General features: G+C 45.6%; 1 protein-coding gene across 4 annotated transcripts in view; it reads left to right on the forward strand.

Annotated features, from left to right (window-relative positions):
- The window catches only part of LOC122097487 (zinc finger protein 14 homolog), a 40152-nt gene that overhangs the window by 10989 nt on the left and 4858 nt on the right, over positions 1–24305 (forward strand). The window contains exons 1-5 of one of the 4 annotated variants that reach the window (XM_042668024.1): positions 1354–1467; positions 2658–2731; positions 6556–6682; positions 8704–8796; positions 10324–12630. In XM_042668024.1, the coding sequence (XP_042523958.1) occupies positions 2723–2731; positions 6556–6682; positions 8704–8796; positions 10324–11681 (1587 nt within the window). In that variant the 5' untranslated portion in view covers positions 1354–1467; positions 2658–2722 and the 3' untranslated portion in view covers positions 11682–12630. Of the gene's footprint in view, positions 1–1353; positions 1468–2657; positions 2732–6555; positions 6683–8703; positions 8797–10323; positions 12631–18941; positions 19115–19855; positions 19944–21297; positions 21425–22596; positions 22699–23396; positions 23842–24305 lie in introns of those variants that run through there. The other 3 variants (XM_042668023.1, XR_006145537.1, XM_042668027.1) reach the window with 3 other exon arrangements.

Genomic DNA, 24305 nt, shown 5'->3' on the forward strand with positions numbered 1-24305 from the left:
AACAATTTTTTTCTTAATCTAGAGCTTCTTAAATGTCTTTTTTCTTAGTCTAGAGCTCCTAAGCAAGTCATCTTAACCTAAGAATCTGGGAAAGAACTAAATCAACTAGTCCATAACATGAATTATTTTAAAAATCTTATTCTACAATTTACTCTGTATTCTTTTCCACAGTAAACCTTTTGTTAAATTAAAATAAATACACAATTTTCTCCCCAAATGGTTTTTCCCTTTGAGTCAGATTCAAGGAAAGGAAGGCTTGGGGCTGGAAAGGTGGCTCAGTGGTAGAGCGCTTGCCTTTCATGCTTGAGGCCCTGAGTTCAATTCCTCAGCACGACATAAACAGAAAAAAAAAAAAAAAAAAAAAAAAGCCAGAAGTGGCGTTGTGGCTCAAATGGTAGAGTGCTAGCCTTGAGCTGAAGAGCTGAGGGACAGCGCCCAGGCCCAGAGTTCAGGCCCCACAACCGGAACCCCCTCCCCAGAAAAGAAAAAAAAAAGGAAGGCTCATATCAAAATATCCAGATAGTCACAGCCTGTAGGAACACATTAGAAATACAGTTACATATTTCAAAGATACACACTGATTAACCAAGAAAACTAAATCTAGCAAAACCTTAGACTGGAGGCTCGTGTTATAGTAGAGGTTTCTGGTGTGTGTGCACCTGTGCCCATGCATGCCCGTCAGTCCAGGCTGGCCTGGGCACTATCCCTTGGCATTTTCACTCAAGGCTGGCACTCTACCACTTGAGCCACACGTCCACCCTCAGCTTTTGGCTGGTTAATTGGAGATAAGTCTCACAGACTCCTGCCCTAAGCTAGCTTTGAACTGTGAATCCTCAGATTTCAGCCTTCTGCCAAAATTACAGGCCTGATCCACCAGCCCCTGGCTGTGGTAGAGCCACAAGAGAGACATGCAGAGACAAAGAGCTAGCCAAGGAGGGAGAGAGTGAGTGAGCCAAGGGCACCATTTCTGACATTTGTCTTTCAGAATTGAGAAAGTTGCCCACACCACCATCCATCATCTCTGCTGAGATGGGAGAGGGAAGAGAGGAGAGTTGTCTAGCCAATGAGACGGAGAAGGTTCACAGTGAGGTTCCCTCTCACACACACAATTCCAATCACAAGCCAAAGAACCTGGCTGGCTCCCCGGAGCGCTGTCTGCGCCCCTCCTCCGCTCCCGCAGGGACAGGATCAGTTTGCCCACGGTCACCAGGGCGGGACCATCTCCTCAGCTTCCACCTTTGAGAAGCGCAGCCCCGCCCCGCCCCCGAGTGGTCCCAGCGCCTGCGCAATCAGTGCGCCCCACTGGCCCTCCCGGCAACCCCCGCGTGCGGTTCTGTACGTTAGGTCCCCGGATCTACGAGGAGCCGTTCCCGCTGTGGAGCCTCCGCTGCAACTGCGCGTCGCCTAGAGACAGGCTCGGCTCTACGAGCGAAACAGCCCTGGCGACCCCATAGCAAACGCGGCGGGGTAAGGAGAGAGGGGAGACACTGCACACCGGGGAATTGTCGGGCCCGCTCGTGCCCCAGGTCCGCTGGTATGAGAGGGGCGGTTGGTTGAAGTGCGCGCGCCGGTGGGCGTGGCGGGCCTGCGTGTGACGTCATAACGCGTCGGACAAAAGCCGTTGTGGCCTCGGCCGTACTCCAGTCTTCTGTGTCGCCTGCTGTTAGGGCAAAAGCCCCAGTGATCACTTGAGCGCCCTGGAAATGACTCCCGGCAAAGAGGTTCAGCCCCCACTGTGGGATCGGAACGCTAAGCCTGGAGTCGGGTGTCGGCTCACCCCTGTAATCCCAGCTACTCAGGAGGCTGCAATCGGAGCGTCCACAGTTCGAACCCAGCCTGAGCAGGAAAATCCATGAGACTTTTATCTCCTTTTTTTTTTTTTCTTTTGTCGGTCATGTAGCCTGAACCCTGGGCCTGGGCGCTGTCCCTCAGCTCTTCAGCTCAAGGCTAGCGCTCTACCACTTGAGCCACAGCACCACTTCCGGCTTTTGTGCTTATGTGCTGCTGAGGAATCGAACCCAGGGCCTCAGGCATGCAAGGCAAGCGCTCTACCACTGAGCCACCTTCCCAGCCCTCATCTCCAACTGACCAGCTAAAAGCCAGAAGTGGAGTTTTGACTCATGGGATAGAAGACTAGACTTGAGCAAAAAGGCAGGGACAGACCCCTGAGGTCAAGCCCTAGTATTGCAGCACTTCCTACCATCTCTCACTCCGCCCCACACTCAAAAAGAGTTACTTGTGAAGGGAATTGTTTTTTAAGAAGCCAAATCAAAGCACATGAGACTCATGCTCTTGTATTCTAAGTCACTTGTTTTCGTTTGTCTTTATTTTTTTTTCGTGTGTGTTCTGGTTTTGTAGCCCCAGCCCCAACTGACCTCATCCTGCCTCACACTCCCCTCTGCTGGGATTCCAAACAGCCTCCCCAACCCTAATAGAATTCTTAATCAGAGCCTGCCAAATTTTTCTCTTTATGTCTGGTGAATCCAAGTAGGCTTTCAAGACTTTAAAGGAGACTCGGGTTTAGATGATTTAGAGGATTAGATTTATCTAAACTGTGTGTGTGTGTGTGTGTGTGTGTGTAAGAGATCAACGGGGAAACAATTGGCATCATTTGAGAAAATCTTAAGTCTGTCTCTTATGGACTTGTTTTCTTCTAGCTTCAGCCTTTGTGGACTTTCTGCTTCTGGCAAATAAGACTGACACATTATTAAATTCCTAAACCATGGCCCAGGTAAGTTACTATTAATATCTTCTATTACAAATTATGTCATGTTAAGATCCCATGGACAATTCTTTGTCCTGAAACTTCTTTTGTATTAGAATCCCTTCAAAAACCTCCCGATCATTTCAAATCCAGCGATGGATGGAGCTAACTAATCAAGTCATTGTCTTACTCTTTTCCAGCCATTGTTTACCTACTGAACAAATCATCTTCTGTATTTGCCAAAAAGTTGTATTAGAACATAAATGAAATTGTTTAAAGGAGAGATATTGGACCATCTTTTCTCTGCTGATAAGGATGGGCCCTATTAGTCACTCAAAGGACAACTTAACTTTTCTACATTTGAGTTTTTCAATTATATAAGACAAAATTTGCTATTAGCTGGCCTCAGCTTCAGTTAATAGTGTCTCATGGTTTGTAAGGATTTACAGGCTGGGAAGAAATGTGGCTAAGTCTTACATATATAGAGATCTGATCTTCTCTGGAAAGCTGTAATCATTGCACCCAAGGAAGTGTTCCTTGTGTTGGTTTGGAATGATATATTGTCTACTTTATGGGAGCTAGTAAGATTACCTAGATATATAAGTAATCAGACTCAGAATTATGGGTGTCCTTAAGATTTTTTTTTTTTTTTTTTTTTTTTTTGTCGGTCGTGGGGCTTGAACTCTGGGCCTGGGCGCTGTCCCTCAGCTCTTCAGCTCAAGGCGAGCGCTCTACCACTTGAGCTACAGCGCCACTTCCGGTTTTCTGGTGGTTTATTGGAGATAGGAGTCTCACGGTCTTTCCTGCCCGGGCTGGCTTTGAACCGTGATCCTCAGATCTCAGCCTCCTGAGTAGCTAGGATTACAGGCGTGAGCCACCAGCGCCCGGCTCCTTAAGATTTTTTTGAGGACTGGAATGTGGCTTAGTGGTAGAGTGCTTGCCTAGCATGCATGAAGCCCTGGGTTTGATTCCTCAGTACCACATAAACAGAAAAAGCCAGAAATGGTGCTGTGGCTTAAGTGGTAGAGCGCTAGCCTTAGGCACAGAGAGGCTCAGGGACAGAGCCCAGGCCCTGAGTTGAAGCCCCAGGACCAGCAAAACAAAAGCAAACAAAAATTTTGTTGAACCAGATATGTAAGTATGCAAGAATGATTATGTCTTGGATATCCAGACTAGTTTACAATCAGTTTTAAAAAAAGGATTCATTAAACAATCTGTCAGGCTAGAAATAAAAGTCAGTGACAGAGTACTTGCCTAACATACACAAGGTCTAGGTTTGATCTTCAACACCATAAGCAAATAAAAACAAACCAAAAGTCAGTCATAACAAAAAAAAAATCACATATGATGTGCTTCTACAATAAACTTAGATTTTTTTTGTTTTTGGGTTGGTTGTGGGGTTTGAATTCAGGACCTGGGCGCTGTCCCTGAGTTTTTTCACTTAAAATGAGGGCTCTACTACTTTCAGCCACAGCACCACAGGAATTCAGCATATCAGCAAATAAGTATAATACCTCTTGATGAGTGTCACCTCTTCTATCATTCTCTCATCTCTCTCAACCCCATCACTCCCTTCAAGTTTCCTGGTTTCATATTCATTTGTATATATTGAATATAATGACTATTTGACTGTATTTGCCCACCCTTCCTCTCTACTTTTATTCCCACTCTCCCCTCCCCCCCCACACTTTGCCATCCCTCACTGACAAAATATGTTTCAGCTTTCTCAAGATAATCTTGAACTTTCAATTTTCTTGCCTGGGTTCCCTTCCACTGCCTGGTTTGATTCTTTTAATTTCCTAGCCATATATGTATTATTGAGGTAGAACAGTATAGAAGAGACTAGCAACAGAATCCTTCAGGAATAGATAGGTACTTTGCTTTAAGCAAATTCATCTCCTAACTTACTCTGTCATGGCCTGCCTACTCATGCCTGTTTGATTTCTGCAGTGCTCCATTTCTTGCAGTATCTCTTTCATGTTTATCTTTTCCATCATTTTTGTAGGGGTTGTAAGTGGTACTGAGGATGAAACTCAGGGCTCATGCTTGCTAGATAGGTGCTCTCCCACTCAATTTACACCCTCAGATCCTTTTTGCATTTGGTTATTCTTCCCTCCCCCCCACCCCCCACCCCAGTCATGGGGCCTGAACTCTGGGCCTGGACGCTGTTCCTCAGCTCTTCAGCTCAAGGCTAGTGCCCCTTCTGGCTTTTTCTACTTATGTGGTGCTGAGGAATCAAACCAAGGGCCTCGGGCATACAAGGCAAGCACTCTACCACTGAGATACTTTCCCAGCCCCCATTTGGTTATTGTTTTTTTATTTTTATTTACTTTTTTTTTTTTTGGGGGGGGGCCCAGTTGTGCGGCCTGAACTCTGGGCTTGGGCTCTGTCTCTCAGCTCTTCAGCCCAAGGCTAGCACTCTACCACTTGAGCCACAGCGCCACTTCCAGCTTTTTTTTTTTTTTTTCTGCTTATGTGGTGCTGAGGAATCGAACCCAGGGCCTCATGCATGCAAGGCAGGCGCTCTACCACTGAGCCACCTTCCCAGCCCCCGCATTTGGTTATTTTTTTTTTTTGGGGGGGGGGGGGGTCCGGTCATCTGAACTCTAGGCCTGGGCGCTGTCCTCAGCTCTTCAGCTCAAGGCTAGCGCTCTACCACTTGAGCCACAGCGCCACTTCCAGCTTTTTTCTTTTTGCTTATGTGGTGCTGAGGAATCGAACCCAGGGTCTCAGGCATGCAAGGCAAGCGCTCTACCACTGAGCCATCTTCCCAGCCCCTATTTGGTTATTCTTGAAGTAGGGTCTTGGCTGGACTGGGCTATGACCCTTCCATTTTTGCTTTCTTATGTTGCTGGGAAGTATAGGCACAAAACACTGCACTTGGCCAATGTGCTTCCTCCTCTGTAGCTGGGATAACAGGTTTGTGCTTCCATGACTAGCCATTGGTTAAGATGGAGTCTCATAAACTTTCTTCTTCTTTTTTTTTTTTGGTCATGGGGCTTGAACTTAGGCCCTGGGTGCTGTCCCTGAGCTCTTTTGCACAAAGCTCATGCTCTACCACTTTGAGGCACAGTACCAGTTCCAGCTTTTGAGTGGTTAATTGGAGATAAGAGTCTCATGGGAGTTGGGCGCCGGTGGCTCACGCCTGTAATCCTAGCCAATCAGGAGACTGAGATCTGATGATCGTGGTTCAAAGCCAGCCTGGGCAGGAAAGTCTGTGAGACTCATCTCCAGGGCTGGGAAGGTGGCTTAGTGGTAGAGCGCTTGCCTTGCATGCCTGAGGCCCTGGGTTCGATTCCTCAGCACCACATAAGCAAAAAGAAAAAAGTCTGAAGTGGTGCTGTGGCTCAAGTGGTAGCTAGCCTTGAGCTGAAGAGCTGAGGGACAGCACCCAGGCCCAGAGTTCAGGCCCCACGACCGGACCCCCTCTCCCCCCCCAAAAAAAAAGACTCATCTCCAATAAACACTCGAAAACCAGAAGTGGCTCTGTGGCTCAAGCTGTAGAGTGCTCACCTTGAGCTGAAGAGCTGAGGGACAGCGCCCAAGCCCAGAGTTCAAAGCTCCATGACGGACAAAAAAAAAAAAAAAAGAATCTCCTGGGGACTTTTCTCTCTTGCCTGGCTTTGAACCCCAATCCTCAGATATCATCCTCCTGAGTAGCTATGATTACAGGCATGAGCCAACAGTGCCTGGCCTTATAAACTTTGTTATGCCCAGGCTGGCTTCAAGCACCCATTTCATGATCTCCACTTCTCAAGTAGCTAGGATTAAGTCACTGTACATGGCCTTCTCCTTCCATCATAGAACAAATGTTCTTTCATTTCAGTAATACATACTTTTTGTCACCTCAGGGAGCAGTGATGTTCAATGATGTATCTGTAGTCTTCTCTCAGGAAGAGTGGGAATCCCTGGACTTGGAACAGAAGGACTTGTATAGAGATGTGATGTTGGAGAACTATAGCAACTTGATCTCACTGGGTAAGGTTATCTGCCTTTAATTTATTATTATTTTTATTTTGTGTGTTTGTGTGCTGGACCTAGGGCTTGAACTCAGAGACTGGACACTCTTCCTAAGCATCTTTTGTTCAAGGTTAGTACTCTACCACTAGAGCAACAACTCAACTTCCAGCTTCCTGGGTGATTAATTGTAGATAAGAATCTCAGGCCAGGCTCTGGTGGCTCACACCTGTAATCCTAGCTGCTCAGGAGGCTGAGGTCTGACGATTGTAGTTCAAAGCCAGCCTGGGCAGGAAAGTCTGTGAGACTCTTATCTCCAATAAACCACTAGAAAACCAGAAGTGGCACTGAGGCTCAAGCGCTTGCCTTGAGCTGAAGAGTGCAAGGACAGCGCCCAAGCCCAGAGTTCAAGCCCTACAACCAACAACAACAAAAAAAGAATCTCAGGACTTTCCTGTCCAGACTGGCTTTGAACCACAATCCTTACATTGTATCCTCCTGAGTAGTTAGGATTACAGGAGTGAGCCATCGGCACCTGGCTTAGTTATATGACTTTAGAAATTAGACTGGGTTCTCTGTAACATCAACTTTAGCCACTGGATATTTTGAGAGTATATTTCAAGAAACAGTTTCATTTTCTGCTCCCTGTTTAAGGGAGTGGTTTTATCTGTATTACATTGCAAGTGAGCACCTGAAAAAGGAACATACACATATTGGTAAAACTGGGTTTTGCGCTCACAACTTTGTAATTGTTATGCATACCCTCTACCTCTTGAGCCGTGCCTCTAACCCTTTTTGCTTTTAGCTATTTTTGAGAAGGAATCTTATCTTTTGCCAAGTTATATCTTGGGACCCTGATCTTTACACAAAGTAGGTGGATTCCAGATCTGAAACACCACTTGCAGCTTGGTTTTCGAAATTGGGTCTTGTTTAGTCTTTTTTTTGGGGGGTGGGGGGCGGGAGGGTGGTCTTGGGGCTTGAAATCTGGGCCTGGGCACTGTCCCACAGCTCTTGAGCTTAGGACTAACACTCTACCACTTGAGCCACAGTACCACTTCTGTTTTTCTGGTGGTTAATTGGAGATAAGAGTCTCATGGATGGAGCTGGGAAGGTAGCTCAGTGGTAGAGTGCTTGTCTTGCATACATGAGGCCCTGGGTTCGATTCCTCAACATGACATAAGCAGAAAAAGCCAGAAGTGGCACTGTGGCTCAAGTGATAGAGTGCTAGCCTGGACTGAATAGCTGAGGAACAGCACCCAGGCCCTGAGTTCAGGCCACATGACCCACAAAAAAAAAGTCTCATGAAGGGCTGGGAAGCTGGCTCAGTGGTAGAGTGTTTCTTTTGTATGTACGAGGCCCTGGGTTCGATTCCTCAGCATGACATAAGCAGAAAAAGCCAGAAGTGGCACTGTGACTCAAGTGGTAGAGTGCTAGCCTTGACCTGAAGAGCTGAGAGACAGCGCCCAGGCCCAGAGTGTAGGCCCAGCTTTCCCTGAGCTTTTTTGCTCAAACTAATGCTCTACCAGTTTGAATTACAGCATTACTTACGGTTTTCAGGTGGTTACTTGGAGATAAGAATCATGGACTGCTGAAGCTGGCTTTGAACTGCAGTTCTTAAGATCTCAGCCTCCTGAGTAGCTAGTATTATACACATGAGCCATTAGTGCCCAGCTCTTTATTTTTTAATAAGGTTTCACATTTATGCTGGACCTTAGTCGTCTTATTTATGCTTCCTACATAACTGGGATGATAACTCCAAACCATTGCATCTAGCCTGAAATTTTTTTTTTTTGGGGGGGGGGTCCAGTCATGGGGCCTGAACTCTGGGCTTGGGCGCTGTCCCTCAGCTCTTCAGCCCAAGGCTAGCACTCTACCACTTGAGCCACAGCGCCACTTCCAGCTTTTTTCTTATGTGGTACTGAGGAATTGAACCCAGGGCCTCGAGCATGCAAGGCAAGTGCTCTACCACTGAGCCACCTTCCCAGCCCCTAGCCTGAAATTTTTGTTCTGTATTACCTTACATGTTTTTTTCTTCTAAGCAGGATGCTTCATTTCAAAACCAAATGTGATATCCATGTTGGAGCAAGGAAAAGAGCCATGGAAAGTTGTGCGGAAAGGAAGAAGAGGACACCCTGGTGAGTGAGGGGCAGTGTAGCTAGTTGAGCAAGAGGCATATTCTCACATTACATTCCATCATTTATTCCTTAGAAAAGACCAGACAACAAAGGAAATTAAGAAGGAACAGCCACTGAGAAAAATGAAAACAAAAACATATATTGAAAAAAGTAGAGAGTGAGAAGTAAGAAATTCTCACTAAGGTGTTGCTAAGGTAGAGAATGCTGGAAAGCTTGTGGAGAATTATTTCAGTAGAGGCCAGGTTCAGTCCTGATTGGAGTGGGGAAAGGAGAGAAACATAAGACAAGGCAATGTTGCAAATGAGCCTATGACAGCTCTCTGAAGGAACTGTGTATGAAGGGAAACTGATCAGTGAGTAGGGGTGTCATTATATTGCAAGTTGTATTTTTTATTTTTATTTTTTGCCAGTCCTGGCGCTTGAACTCAGGACCTGGGCACTCTTCCTGAGCTTCTCTTGCTCAATCTAGCATTTTATTACTTGAGCCACAGCACCACTTTTGGCTTTTTCTTTTTGCCAATCCTAGAGCTTGAACTCAGGTCCTGGGCACTGTCCCCTAACCTCTCTGTGCTCAAGACTAGCACTCTACCACTTGAGCCACAGCACTACTTCTGGCTTTTTCTGTTTATATGGTATTGAGGAATGGAACCCAGGGCTTCATGCATGCTAGGCAAGCACTTTACCACTAAGCCACTTTTCCAGTGTGTATTTTTTATTTTTGTGTGCCAGTCCTAATGCTTGAACTCAGGGATCTTCTTTTGCTCAAGGCTAACACTACCACTTGAGCTCTACTTCTAACTTTTTTTTTTTTTGGGTCCAGTCATGGGGCCTGAACTCTGGGCCTGGGCGCTGTCCCTCAGCTCCTCAGCTCAAGGCTAGCGCTCTACCACTTGAGCCACAGCGCCACTTCCGGCTTTTTTCTTTTTGCTTATGTGGTGCTGAGGAATCGAACCCAGGGCCTCATGCATGCAAGGCAGGCGCTCTACCACTGAGCCACCTTCCCAGCACCTCTAACTTTTTTGGTAGTTAGAGATAAGAAACTCACAGACTTTCCTGGCCAAGTTATCTTCAAGCCAGGATCCTCAAATCTCATCTTTCTGAGTAGCTAGGGTTACAAGCATGAGCCATTAGTGCTCAGCAGGAATTGTATTGCAAGTAGTATATTTTAGTTTATATATTTCTGAAAATGTTCTGTAAGTGGAACATGTTGAAACAGCAGAGAGGGGGAAACACTGGGGGTTGGGGTGAAGAAAAGTAGGTTGATCTGAGTGATGCAGAGAAGGCCACAGAACAAAGTGATTTTTCTTCTTCTTTTTTTTTTTTTCAGAGCTGAGGACCAAACTCAGGGCCTTGTACCTGCCAAACAAGTGCAAAAGTGATTTTTTTGAAAAAAACAAAACAAAAAAACAAGTAGCAGCTATGAGCTAGTGGCTCATGTTTCTAATCCTAGAAATTGGTTGAATATTGCTTTTGTTGTCTTTTCATTTTCACTATAGAAATTACTTCTTGCTTTCTTGGTTTGTTTTAGATTTGGAGACTCAGAGGTCATCTTCAGAAAATGACCTTTTTGAAATCAGTTTGTCTCAATGGAAGATATTGGGAAGAATTAAAAACCACGGCCTTCAGGACCATGTTTTGCAAAATGATCAAGATTCCAAAAGACAACTTGCAGGACAAGAGGCACTTCCAGAGGGCTATTTGAGTCAAGTGAAAATGACATCTGAAAAAGTGTCCTCTTATCAGAAGCACACATCTGCTGCTCCACAGCAGAGAATTCAGTTTATGGAGAAACCCTACGAGTGCAAGGAGTGTGGGAAAGCCTTCAGAGTGCGCCAACAGCTTACTTTTCATCACAGAATTCACACAGGAGAGAAACCCTACGAATGCAAGCAGTGTGGGATGGCCTTTAGGCAGACCGCCCACCTCACTCGACATCAGAGACTTCACTCCGGTGAGAAGCTCCATGAATGTAAGGAGTGTGGGGAAGCTTTCCTATATGGCCCTGACCTTAGAGTCCATCAGAAAATCCATGTCGGTGAGAAGCCCTACGAGTGTAAAGAATGTGGGAAGGCCTTCAGAGTGCGGGGACAGCTTACTCTCCACCAGAGAATCCACACTGGTGAGAAGCCATATGTGTGTACAGAGTGTGGGAAGGCCTTCAGGCAGTATGCACACCTTAGTCGCCACCAGAAGCTCAACACTGCAGACCGAATCTATGAATGCAAGGAGTGTGGGAAGGACTTCCTGTGTGGCTCGGGCCTTCGGGTCCATCACAAGCTTCACACTGGTGAGAAGCCCTATGAATGTAAAGAATGTGGGAAGGCCTTCAGAGTGCGCCAGCAGCTCACACTCCATCAGAGGATTCATACTGGTGAGAAGCCCTACGAATGTAAGGAATGCGGGAAAACATTTAGTCGGGGTTATCATCTAATTCTCCATCACAGAATTCACACTGGCGAAAAGCCTTATGAGTGTAAGGAGTGCTGGAAAGCCTTCAGCCGTTACTCACAGCTGATTTCCCATCAGAGTATTCATATTGGGGTGAAGCCCTACGACTGTAAGGAGTGCGGGAAGGCCTTTCGTCTCCTCTCCCAGCTGACCCAGCATCAGAGCATTCATATTGGTGAGAAGCCCTATCAATGTAAGGAGTGTGGGAAAGCCTTTCGGTTGCGTCAGAAGCTTACTCTACATCAGAGCATTCACACTGGGGAAAAGCCCTTTGAGTGTAAGGAATGTAGAAAGGCTTTTAGACTTAACTCTTCCCTCATTCAGCATCTGCGAATTCATTCGGGTGAGAAACCTTACGAATGTAAGGAGTGTAAAAAGGCCTTTAGACAGCACTCACACCTTACCCATCACCTCAAAATTCACAGTGTCAAAATGTAAGACACATTCTATGAATGTTGTAATCTTCTGCCGCACACCTGTACTTAACTCAGCCTAAGAGGTTTTTCTGCTCTTAAAGGAATGTGATAATGTATACCATTATTGCATTCCCCAGTCTCCATTCTCAGACTTCTCGCTTCTGCATATTTGTTTAGGAAATTATATTAATATAACAAATGTAGAAAGTGAACTTACCCCATTCATTTTCCTACCTATGTTATATTAAACAAAATACTTAACTGCTCTAGGCTCTTAATTTCTTCCCTTGTGAAATGGGGATAGAAGACTTTAGGCAAAGATGGCTGTCAATTCTTTGATAATGCTTCCATAAAAAATGGAATCCTGACCCCCTCTTGAACATGGGCAGACCGTGTACTGCAGTGCCCAGTAGACCATACCTAGTAGAAGTACTGCTGAGCCAATTTCTCTGTCTCTTTCCTCATAGGGTTACTTCATGTCTTGAAATACCCTACAGAGCACTAGTGCTTAATAGAACTTTAAAAAACAAAAACAATATTGCCAGATAAGCACAGGAGCTCCATGCACTCTCATCATTGAAGTGCCTATCAAAAGACAGAGGTGGGCACGGTATTGCATACACAGGAGAATGTAGAATTTAAGGCCAGACACTGGCAGGCACCAATGGCTCCTATCGGTATTATACTGGCATAAAAGACAAAAAGCCACAGTAAATTTGATTGCATAGTGAGTTTGAGGCCCACTTGGCCAACATAGAGTCAAGAGACTCAGCTCTAGAAATAAAACTACTTAAAAAAGAAAAGGTGGTTTTCTTTTTGTTGTTGTTTAATGTAAAACAATATGTGAAACTTACTGTGAAGGACTTTCAGGATAGAAATGTCAACATAAAAGCTTATAGACTGTTACTTGCCTTAGCAAGGAAAGCAACTGATAATCATGTTATTTAAGCAACTATTTGCTTTTAAAAGAATTTTTTTTGCGGGGGAGGGGAGTCAGGTCGTGAGGTCTGAACTCTGGACCTGGGTGCTGTCCCTCAGCTCTTCAGCTCAAGGCTAGCATTCTACCACTTGAGCCACAGCACCACTTCCGGCTTTTTTCTGCTTATGTGGTGCTGAGGAATTGAACCCAGGGCCTCAAGCATGCAAGGCAAGCACTCTACCACTGAGCCAACTTCCCAGCCCCAATTTTTTTTAACTTAAAATGGTGCTTTTTAGGGGCTGTGTGTAGTCAGTGAAAAGCACTTGCATAGCATGTGTGAGCCCCTGGGACCTACCCAAAACCACCAAAAAGAAAAAACAAAACCAACAAAACAGCTGGGCACACGTGGCTCTTACCTGTAATCCTAGCTACTCAGGAGACTGAGATCTGAGGATGCAACTCGCTGCCAGCCCAGGCAGGAAAGTCTGTATGACTTATCTCCAGCTAATCAGCAAAAAGCTAGAAATGAAGCTATGGCTCAAGTGGTAGAGCACCAGCCTTGAGCCAGAGAAAAAGCCCTGAGTTCAAGACCTACAGTCAGTCAGTACACACAAAAGGTGCTTTCCACTGGGATAGGAAACTCTTATTATCTTATATACACTATATGTATTTAAACCCTTTTATCAATCTTCATTTAGGCTAGATGCAATTTCTTACTATGAAAAATGCCTTACTGGATAACTTTTTTTGCTGTTGGTAAGCAAGAGTTTTTCTAAAGTAGGTGCTGAAAATTGGTACTAGGTCAGCTATTATTCACACTTTAAACCTTATTGGATAATTTCTTAAAAGTAGAGACTATTTTGGTGGCTTCAATTACAAGCCTGTAACCAGAGACACATTTCCTTGCATCCCTAAATCTGGTATAGGTTTGAATATTTTCCTGGTTAAACATCTGCTTCATGGCTAAACAATGTAATTGTTCAAATTATATCCTATTCATGTTCCATTAAAAATATCAAGAATTATATTTCATTGTTTATTGAGAAAGTGTCTTGATAAAGTTTCATAGGCTGCCCTTAGACCTGCTACATAGCACAAGTTGGCCTTGAACTTACCATCCTCCTGCTTCAGCCTTCCAAGTACTGGGGTTACAGGTGCATACTACCCAACCTGGGAGAAACATGTCATATTTAGAAATAAAATTCCAGGTAGTAATCACTTACATATTATTACATGCTGGCCTTACCTTCTCCCAAATTGTTATTTATATATGTCTTTATGGTGATATTATCAAGTTGAAATTTAAAATATGATTGCACTCACTGTCTTCATTATTATAAAAGGTATCTCAAAAGTATAAACATGTTTTAAATTTTGTGTTTTACTTGACTCCTTATTTTCTAGGCTATCAATTTTGTCAATAACAAATGAATATTTTTTTTTATCCTGAATACTTGCAGTGTTATCTTATCACTTAGTCTTATTACCATAAAACCTCTGGAATGAGGTGGTGCTAACAGGAATCTAGTCATTTTCCTCAATGGAATGGAAATCACTTAGTGTAATTACCTCTACTTTGAAGGGAATACACTGTTTGGGCTCAGTTGTTTACTGTGATTTCTATTTACCTTTTTATTATAAATGCCTATCGAGTACAATTAGGTGTTGTTGGTACATTCATACAGTGTCTTCTTGAGAGTGTTAATGTGATAAGTTGTGTTGTAGTCGTTAAGAGAATGTAGTATTGGTGCAAGAGTGAAAAAGTAAACCAATGGAGCAAAATAAAGAGCCCTGAAAAAGACTGGTGTATATGTGGTCATGTAATTTGTTATAAGGATCCTCCAGTGTGGTTGGGAAATAAATGGTGATGTTTTCAATCTGTTAGCAACTGACCGGGCACGTATCTATATGGATAAAATATTACTCATCAGTCAGGCGCTGGTGGCTCACGCCTGTAATCCTAGCTACTCAGGAGGCTGAGATCTGAGGATCTTGGTTCAAAGCCAGCCTGGGCAGGAAAAGCTGGGAAACTATCTCCAGTAAACCATCAGAGAACCGGAAGTGGTGCTATGGCTCAAGTGGTAGAGCTCTAGCCTTGAGCTGAAGAGCTGAGGGACAGTGCCCAGGCCAAGTTCAAGCCCCATGACTGACAAAAAAAAAAAAAATTACTCATCCTAGTCACCACTGACTAGCTTTGAGCAAAAGAAGCTCAGGAACTATGCCCAGGCCCTGAGTTCAAGCCCCAGGCCTGGTGCGCCCGTGTGCACACACGCGCGCGCGCGCACACACACACGCACGCACGCACACACAGAGAAGCAAAATTCCAGCATCTTTCCAGATTCATTCCCATTCTGAAAAACTGGACAGCATGCCCACTTCTAGTCCCTAGTGGGCTGATCCCATTTCTTTCTGTACAAAGCTAGGCCAGGACAAATTCAGTATTAACTCCTCTGAGAAATACCTCCCAACAACAATATCTTGTTAATGTTCCCACTTTTCAATCCTCAGGAAGGCATAACATTATAAATATATGTACTCAATAGAGCTTGAAAGCACTTGAGCAAAACCTGAGAACTAAACAAAAATAAGAAACTTGTCAGTAAATCACGTTCTCAGTGGGATCTTTTGGCATCAAACAGTCATTAGAGTTCCTTTATCAGTCTCAGTTGGAACCTTACCAGAGTGAGCAGGGACTTACTCGATAAATAGTTGGCACAGGGCTGGGAAGGTGGCTCAGTGGTGGAGTGCTTGCCTTGCACACATGAGGAACTGAGTTTGATTCCTAAGCACCACATAAGAAAAAGCCAGAAGTGGTGCTGTGGCTCGAGTGGTAGAGTGCTAGCCTTGAGCTGAAGAGCTAAGGGACAGCGCCCAGGCCCAGAGTTCAGACCCCACAACCCCCCCCCCCCAAAAAAAAAAAAGTTGGCACAGTTTCATAAGGTCTTGTGTCCAGTCATCCTGATCTTGTTCTTGTTGGATTGTGAGTTACAGATAAACCATCATCATATGGAGTGTTCTAACCTTTATAGGAATGAAAGACCAGTACTTGAGGGTTTTTTTTGTTTGTTTGTTTTTGGGTCCCGTCATGGGGCCTGAACTCTGGGCTTGGGTGCTGTCCCTCAGCTCTTCAGCTCAAGGCTAGTGCTCTACCACTTGAGCCACAGCGCCACTTCTGGCTTTTTTCCTTTTGCTTATGTGGTGCTGAGGAATGGAACCCAGGGCCTCATGCATGCAAGGCAAGCGCTCTACCACTGAGCCACCTTCCCAGCCCCAGTACTTGAGTTCTTGAGAAAGCACAACGGTGGAGAAACACATCCATTCCAACCACAGCCCTGTATTGTCATCTTGGGTAAAACATTCCCCAAATGATTACCATGTGTCCATGCAGACTACGGTTTTGTGGTTTTGTCCTTTTGTTTGTATTTTGCTAATCCTGGTGCTTGAACTCTGGGCAAGGGCTCTATCTCTGAGTTGCTTTTGTTCAAGGCTAGCACTCTACCACTTGAGCCACAGTATCACTTCTTTTCTGAGTAATTTATTGGAGATAAGAATCTCATCGACTTTACTGCCTGGGCTGGCTTCAAACTGTGGTCCTCCTATCTCAGCCTCCTGAGTAGGTAGGATTACAGGTGCGAGCCACCAGCTCCCAGCCCATTTATTATTGTTATTTGTGCTCTACCACTGAGCCACACCTCAAGTTCTGGCTTCTTTGCTGGTTAATTGAAAATCAGTGTCTCACCAATTTTTATTTCTAGGCTGGCTTTGAACCATGATCCTCAGGTTTCAGTTTCCTGAGTAGCTAGGATATAGCAGATATAATGCCTTTAATAGATTGCAAGTTAAAGGTTTGGAGCTTACTTTTTGTTCCCTGGTAGTGATCCATACCTGTTTCAGTTAAAACTAATCTTAGTTTTTTTTTTTTTTTTTAATAAGTCAGAATTCTAGCTGTGCACTGGTAGCTGACACCTGAAAGACATCTCCAATTAACCACAAGAAAACCGGTGCTATGGCTCAGTGGTAGAGAGCTAGCCTTGAACACAAAGAAGCTCAGGGATGGTGCCCAGGCCCTGAGTTCAAGCTCCAGGACTGGCAAAAGGCAGAAGTGTTGTGCCCCCGTCGCAGGACCCCCACCAAGACCACCGAGAGTCAGACGTTCCAAAATGCAAAAGCAAGGCTTTATTCAGGTGGGCTGCAGCTCGGGCTTCGTCCTACACAACGACTCAGTAGAGCTTAGGAGGAAGCCCCGAGCTCAAAGACAAGAATCACAAAGTGACAAATTTACAGCAACCAGAGGCGTCAGCAGGACATTCCAGGGCAACAAGGGGTAGTAAGGAGTTATCAGATCCTTTGGGTCTTAATGGAACATCTGGGCATTTTTTAGGGAGTTACCTGGCTAGTTGGGTTCTGATAAGTTGTTCTGCTAGCTGGGATATTGGTGGTCTGGGTTTTCTCACAGGATCTGTTTATCTTGGGCCGGCTTAGTCATCTCCTGGAGTTTGTGGGGGGTCTAAGGTCAGCTATAGTACAAAGTGGGGCCTAACTTCAGAGTAATTTCAGCGCAAACAAATCAGCTCCTGGAAGTCAGGAGGGCCCCGGTTAATATGAACAGCAGAATGGCCACAGCTTCGAAACGAAGCCACTTTTAACGAAGAAGAAGAAGAACAACAACAACAACAACGAAGCAGCAGCAGTCGCAGCAAGCATTCTAGGGGCTGAGCATGTAGCTCAGTGCTACACAGCATTTTCCTAGCACGCTGCAGATCCTGGGTTCATCGCTGTCAGTGCTAATAGAACAAAACAATCTTCTGCCCATTTAAATGTCACAGACACTGAAAGGTAGGCTAACATCTTCAAAAAGGGAGCAAGGGAGGGAAGGAGCAAGCCATCCATCCTGGTGAAGGAAAGAAGACAGGGACCTGTACGTCTTGTGGGAATTGGGGCTATTTTTATTGGGGGGGGGGTTCATATGTGCTTAGTATAAATGTATCAGCATCTGCTAGTGCCGTGAGTTCTTAAGACTTGGCACAGTACAAACCCAGGGCTCTTGGATGGCGACTTGCTTAGACCTCCGCAGCTAGGACTCAGGCTTAGCGCTGTCAGGCTGTTCCTATTACGCTTGCGCACCACGCACACCCTTTGGGGGCGAGAGCACGCCCCTCCGGACGCAAGAGAACTACATTTCCCACAAGCCTCCGCGCCGGCTCCTTCCGGCTGCCTGGGTGCTGTCGGCTGGGGGAAGAGGTGAGTCGGTCGCTCGCCCTGAGGACATGGGCGCGGGGGCTGCGCGGCCTTCTGTGTGAGTCGGAGCTCGGTGACACGGAGTTTTTGACGCCCACTGGGCAGTCGGTCCCCTGCTGAGTCCTCTGCCCTCCCGCCTCAGGGCTCGGAGGCCCGGAATGGGCTCCGAGTTAACCCGCGTGAAGCGCGGGGTGAAGATGCCCTCCGCTCCCCCCAACAAAAAAGACGCCGCGGCGAGAACCCCCGAGGGCCTCGGGCCGCCTGGGAGAGCCGGGAGAAGAGGGAGGCTGACCGGTTCCCGCGCGGCCCGCGGGACCCGCCCTCCCTGGCCGCGGGGCGGGGCGGAGGGGCGAGGGCCGCGGTGGGGGCTCCGCCCGCTGCCCCCCCCCCCCCCCACGCTCGTCCCTGGGAAGGCCGGGAAACGGAGACCGTCGCGGGGCAGACGTCACACCCAGCGTCGGGATGAACCTGCGTTTCCTCTTTGTTCCAGGAAATGTGATTTGTGTTCTCCTAGACGGGGAGATATTAGCTTCCTCTTCTTTCTTTTTTTTTTCTTTCGTGTTTTCCTGTGAAAGCGCGTAAACTGCGAAGGTCTAAAAAGGGTGGCTGCAGGGGCTGGGAAGGTGGCTCAGTGGTAGAGCGCTTGCCTTGCATGCCTGAGGCCCTGGGTTCGATTCCTCAGCACCACATAAGCAAAAAAGAAAAAAGCCGGAAGTGGCGCTGTGGCTCAAGTGGTAGAGCGCTAGCCTTGAGCTGAAGAGCTGACCGGACCCTGAATAAATAAATAAAAAGGGCGGCTGCAGCCTACTGTTAAGCAGATGAGGGGAGAGGAAGCAGATAAAGGAAGCTGCAGACTTAAAGGGAAATCGTTGTATCTCTGGTAAATGGATTTCCTCTTTGAGAGATGATTTTTTTTTCCTTTTAACTAGTGATGTTTTATTTTACTACTGGGGAGTACACATTCTCTAAGCCACTCTGCTGATAACTGCTCAGGGGAGTACTACATCGGCGATTAATATCTGCTTCTAAACTCGGAGCAGCCATTCCGTGACTCTTAAGATTCTCTTCAAAAGCCTTGGCTTGGGTTGGGGATGTGGGGAGGAGGGGGGAGATTTCCTCCCTCTGGGACTCCATAAACATAAGCTTGTCATACAATATAAGCTGGTTGCAGTTAATCTTTAGTTCATTACACTAGACTGGTACACCTGACCTGATAAGTCTATTGGCTTGGTGTTTTGGCCTTTCTTCCCAGTGAATAAATGGAGTGCTGGAGAATACTCCGGATACACCTTTTTCCAGTGAGTATTTACATGTGTGATGGGCAAGCATTACATTTCTCCTGTGACCCTCTTCTAATATTTGAGTCCTTTATAAGTACTGCATAAAGAATGGCTACTATTTTAGTTTCTAATAAAGAGAGATTACAGAGATATACTAAGTATTATTTTGGGGGGCAGTCCTGGGGCTTAAACTCAGGGCCTGGGCACTGTCCCTGAACTGCTTTTACTCAAGGCTAGTACTCTACCACTTGAGCCACAGTGCCACGTGTAGCTTTTTCTCTTTATGTGGTACTAAGGAATGAAACCCAGGGCTTCATGCATGCTAGACAAGCCCTCTGTCACTAAGCTACATTCCTAGCCTAAGAAACTTTTTATTTGAGTGTGTGTATGCACATGCACTTCAGTACTGGAACTTGAACTCCGGGCCTGGGTGCTATCCTTTAGGTTTTTTACTTAAAGCTGTCATTGGTCCACTAAGCTAAGGTATCACTTCTGTCTTTATGGTGCTTTATTGGAGATAGTCTCATGAACTTTCCTGACAGTTAGCTTCTAACCTTGATCCTCAGATCTCAGTCTTCTAAGTAGGATTACAGGTATGGGCCACTGAGATGCTGCTCTCCTCCAGTTTTGTGTTGGCATAGGAAAGGCATGGTTATGGGAGCAGTTTGGAAGCAGAATGCCATGTAAAATTTACATTAACATAAATGATTTGGAAATTCTGAGGTACATCTGATTTCATGGCTTCTTTTTTTCTTCCAGCTTTGGTTTCTGTGGACCCTGTAGTTCTCCAACAGAAAAATACTGAGACGATTTGACCAGTTTTTACAGTTTGAGAACCATGGCCCATGTAAGTTAATATATTTTTTATTTCCTCCCCCACCCCCTGCCCACAGGATCTTGCCATGTAGTCCAGCTTGGCCTAGAATTCATGATGGCCTGGCTCAGCCTTCCAAGGGCTAGGCTTACAAACACACTCAGCACACTGTTTGACATATTAGCCTAGAGCAAAAAAAGCTAAGGAACAGAACCTAGGCCCTGTGTTCAAGCTCTAGAATCCTCACACAAAAGAGAAAGAAAGGTCAGTCTAGGCAGGAAAGTCTGAGAGACACTAATCTGCAATTAATCGGAGAAAAAGCCTGAAATGGAGCTGTGGCTCAGTGGTGGAGCACTAGCCTTAAACAAAAAGGAGCTCGGGGATAACACCCATGCCCAGAGTTCAAGCCTTAGGAAGGTGGGGGGGTGGGGGGCGGGGAGCTTCATGACAAACCAGTCTTTTTAGAGATTGTTTTGTATAGTACATTGGGGAGAAATCTTTTTCAGTAGTTTTTCCTCATCATTAGAGTTGAAAAATACATTTCTTTGGATTTTATGGTACTGGGAATGTGGCTTAGTGGTAGAGTGCTTGCCTAGCATGCATGAAGCCCAGGGTTCAATTCCTCAGTACCAAATAAGCTGGAAGTGGTGCTGAGTTCAAGCCCCAGGATTGGCAAAAAAAAAAAAAAGAGAGAGAGAGAGAAGAAGAGGAAGACTGGTGTGCCGTTTGATTTTTTTGTTTTGTTTTTTGGGTCTGGTTGTGGGGCCTGAACTCTGGGCCTGGGTGCTGTCCCTCAGCTCTTCAGCTCAAGGCTAGCTTTTTTCTTTTTGCTTATGTGGTGCTGAGGAATCAAACCCAGTGCCTCATGCACTCAAGGCAAGCTCTCTACCACTGAGCCACCTTCCCAGCCCTTTTTTTTTTTTAAGTTGGTCGTGGGGCTGAACTCTGGGCCTGGGCACTGTCCGGGAGTTCTTCAGCTCAAGGTGAGCATTCTACCACTTGAGCCACAACGCTACTTCCAGTTTTCTGATGGCTCATTGGAGATGAACCTCATGGACTTTCCTGCCCTGGCTGGCTTTGAACCACAATCCTCAGATCTCAGCCTTCTTAGTAGCTAGGATTACAGGAGTGAGCCATCGTGCCCAGCTGATTATTATTATTATTTTTTGTTTGTTTCAAGATATCTTTAGATACAAACTGAATTATGTGTGTAGCCACAGGAACACTCTGAGATGCTTATTTTCTTGTCATAAATTTCCAGCCCTGTGCTAGTTGTATACAATATATATTCTGCTCTGTGATGAAATCCTCAATTTCTTTTCTCTTTTCACATAAGAAGATACTTATTTTCACAAATAATACATGAGTTTTTTGTTTTTTTTTTCAGGGTTCAGTGACGTTCAGGGATGTGGCCATTGACTTCTCTCAGGAAGAATGGGAATTCTTGAACTCTGCCCAGAAGGACCTCTACAGAGATGTAATGTGGGAGAACTATAGCAACTTTATCTCACTAGGTAGGTTATTCACCCAAAGGATAAGAACTTTCTTTGCTGTCCCTTTCAGGACTGTCTTTTGAGAAACTACGTAAAGCTTTAACTCTCCATTCTTGAAAAGAATAGGCGTGGTGTACACACACACATAGATAAAACACCATTCCTAATTTTTTTCTTTCTTTTTTTTTGTCGGTCATGGTACTTGAACTTGGCTTGGGCGCTGTCCCTGCGTTCTTCAGCTTAAGGCGAGCGCTCTACCGCTTGAGCCACACTGCCACTTCCGGTTTTCGAGTGGTTTATTGGAGATGAGTCTCACAGACTTTCCTGCCCAGGCTGGCTTTGAACCAAGATCCTCAGATCTCAGCCTCCTGATTAGCTAGGTTTATAAGCATGAGCCACCAGTGTCCAACTCCTAATTTCTTTTTGCCCCCAGTCCTGGGGCTTGAACTAAGCTTCTTTTGCTCAAGACTAGCACTCTGCCAGGGCGCCGGTGGCTCATGCCTGTAATCCTAGCTACTCATCAGGCTGAGATCTGAGGATCACGGTTCAAAGCCAGCCCGGGCAGGAAACTCAGTGAGACTCTTTATTTCCCATAAACCACTAGAAAACCAGAAGTGGCTCTGTGGCTCAAGTGGTAGAGTGCTCACCTTGAGCTGAAGAACGCAGGGACAGCGCCCAGGCCCAGAGTTCAAGCCCCACGACTGACAAAAAAAAAAAAGACTACCATTCTATCATTTGATCCACAGTGTCACTTCCAGCTTTTTCTGTTTATGTGGTACTGAGGAATCCAATCCAGGTTGTCATGCATGCTAGGCAAGCTTTCTACCACTAAGCCACATTCCCAGTCCCCATTCCTGATATATAGTTAGAAATTTTACCAAGTTTGAATGTAAGGACTTTCAGATTTATAATTTTATGTGACATGCTGGGCATCAATGGTTCACGCCTCTAATCCTACCTACTCGGAAGGCTGAAATCTGAGGATTGTAATTCAAAGCCAGCCCATGGCAGGAAAGTCCATGAAACTCTTATTTCCAATTAGCTACCAAAGAGCTAGAAATTGTGCTGTGATTCAAAGTAGTAGAGCACTAGCCTTGAGCACAAAGCTCAGGGACACCATGCAGGCCCTGAGTTGAAGCCCTATAACTGGCACACAACACACGAAAAAATTCATGTTATTTCATTTTTCTAAGCAGGCCCTTCCATATGTAAACCAGATATGAATGTCTTATTGGATGAAGAAGGAAAGGAACTCAGCACAGTTGTGAAAGAAGGGACAAGAAGATACAGCCCTGGTAAGAGCTGAGCAGAAATGGAAAATTTACTATTTTAGGAATTAGCCAAGCTAGTTAGTATGAAGGCACACTCTTGACTTGTTGTTAGCTATCTGTCTTCTAAAGCTTGTGGGGAGAGGGCTTAAGGAACCTTGAAACACATTAAGCTCTTTCATGTGTGGACTAGCAAAATTACTGTGTTTGTTTTTTTTTATTTTTATTTTTCATAATTTTTTATTTATCTGTGCTTTTCTCTTTGGGATTTGTCTTTTTTTTTTATTTAATTTTATTTTATTTGTGAACATACTGTACAGAGGGGTTACAATTACATGGGCAGGATAATGCGTACATTTCTTACCAAGCATTGCAGCCTCCTCCTTTGGTTTACCCTTCACATCCCTTCCCAGCCTCCCCCCTCCCCCCCAATCCCAATCCTTCTCCTTCCCCCCCCCCCACAATTACTGTGTTTGTTGTTGTTGTTGTTGTTGTTTGTCATTTATGGGGCTTGAACTCAGCCTGGGAGCTGTCCCTGGCCTTTCCAGCTCAAGGCTAGCACTCTACTTGAGGCACTCTACTTCTGGTTTTCTGGTGGTAACTGGAGATAAGAGTCTGCCTGGGCTGGCTTTGAACAGTGATTCTCAGATCTCAGCCTCCTGAATAGCTTGGGATTACAGACAGGAGACACCAGCTCCCTGATAACACTGGTTTTCACTTTCCAGATTTCATTTCCACATCAAAGAGAGAAGCTGTTTTCAGTAGAAGAAAACAACAAAAAGTAATATATCTGGGAGTGGTGATACAGCTGTAATCCACCTGTCTAATGACAGTTCAAGGCCATCTGGAGTGAAAACAAAAGTTATTGAGACCCTATCTCAAAAAAAGGATCCAAGCCAGGTGCTGGTGGCTCAGACGTGTAATCCTAGCTAAGCTGAGATGCAGAGCATCACAGGTCAAAGTCAACCCAGGGGGGAAATGTCCCTGAGACTCTTATCTCCAGTTAACCACCAAAAAGGCAGAAGTGGAACTGTGGCTAAAGTGATAGAGAGCCAGTCTTGAGTAAAAAACAACCAAGAGCATGATGTGCTGGGCCAGTAGCTCACGCCTGTAATCCTAGCTACTTAGGAAGCTGAGATCTAGGATCACGGGTCAAAGCCAGCCAGTGCAGAAAAGGCCATGAGACTCTTTTTTTTTTTTTTTTTTTGTCGGTCGTGGGGCTTGAACTCTGGGCCTCGGCGCTGTCCCTCAGCTCTTCAGTTCAAGGCAAGCGCTCTACCACTTGAGCTACAGCGCCACTTCCGGTTTTCTGGTGGTTTATTGGAGATAGGAGTCTCACGGTCTCTCCTGCCCGGGCTGGCTTTGAACCGCGATCCTCAGATCTCAGCCTCCTGACTAGATTACAGGCGTGAGCCACCAGCGCCCGGCTGGCCATGAGACTCTTATCTCCAATAAACCACTGGAAAACTAGGAGTGGCGCTGTAGCTTAAGTGGTAGAGTGCTCACTTTGAGTTGAATAGCTGAGGGACAGTGCCCAGGCCCAGAGTTCAAGCCCCACAACTAACTAAAAAAAAAAGAGCATGATGTCCCAAGTTCAAGCCCCAGTATTGCCACACATATGCACAATACAGACC

The sequence above is a fragment of the Dipodomys spectabilis genome, unplaced genomic scaffold, assembly GCF_019054845.1.
Source record: "Dipodomys spectabilis isolate Male_0828 unplaced genomic scaffold, ASM1905484v1 ptg000422l, whole genome shotgun sequence".
In the NCBI taxonomy this organism is placed as follows: Eukaryota; Metazoa; Chordata; class Mammalia; order Rodentia; family Heteromyidae; genus Dipodomys; species Dipodomys spectabilis.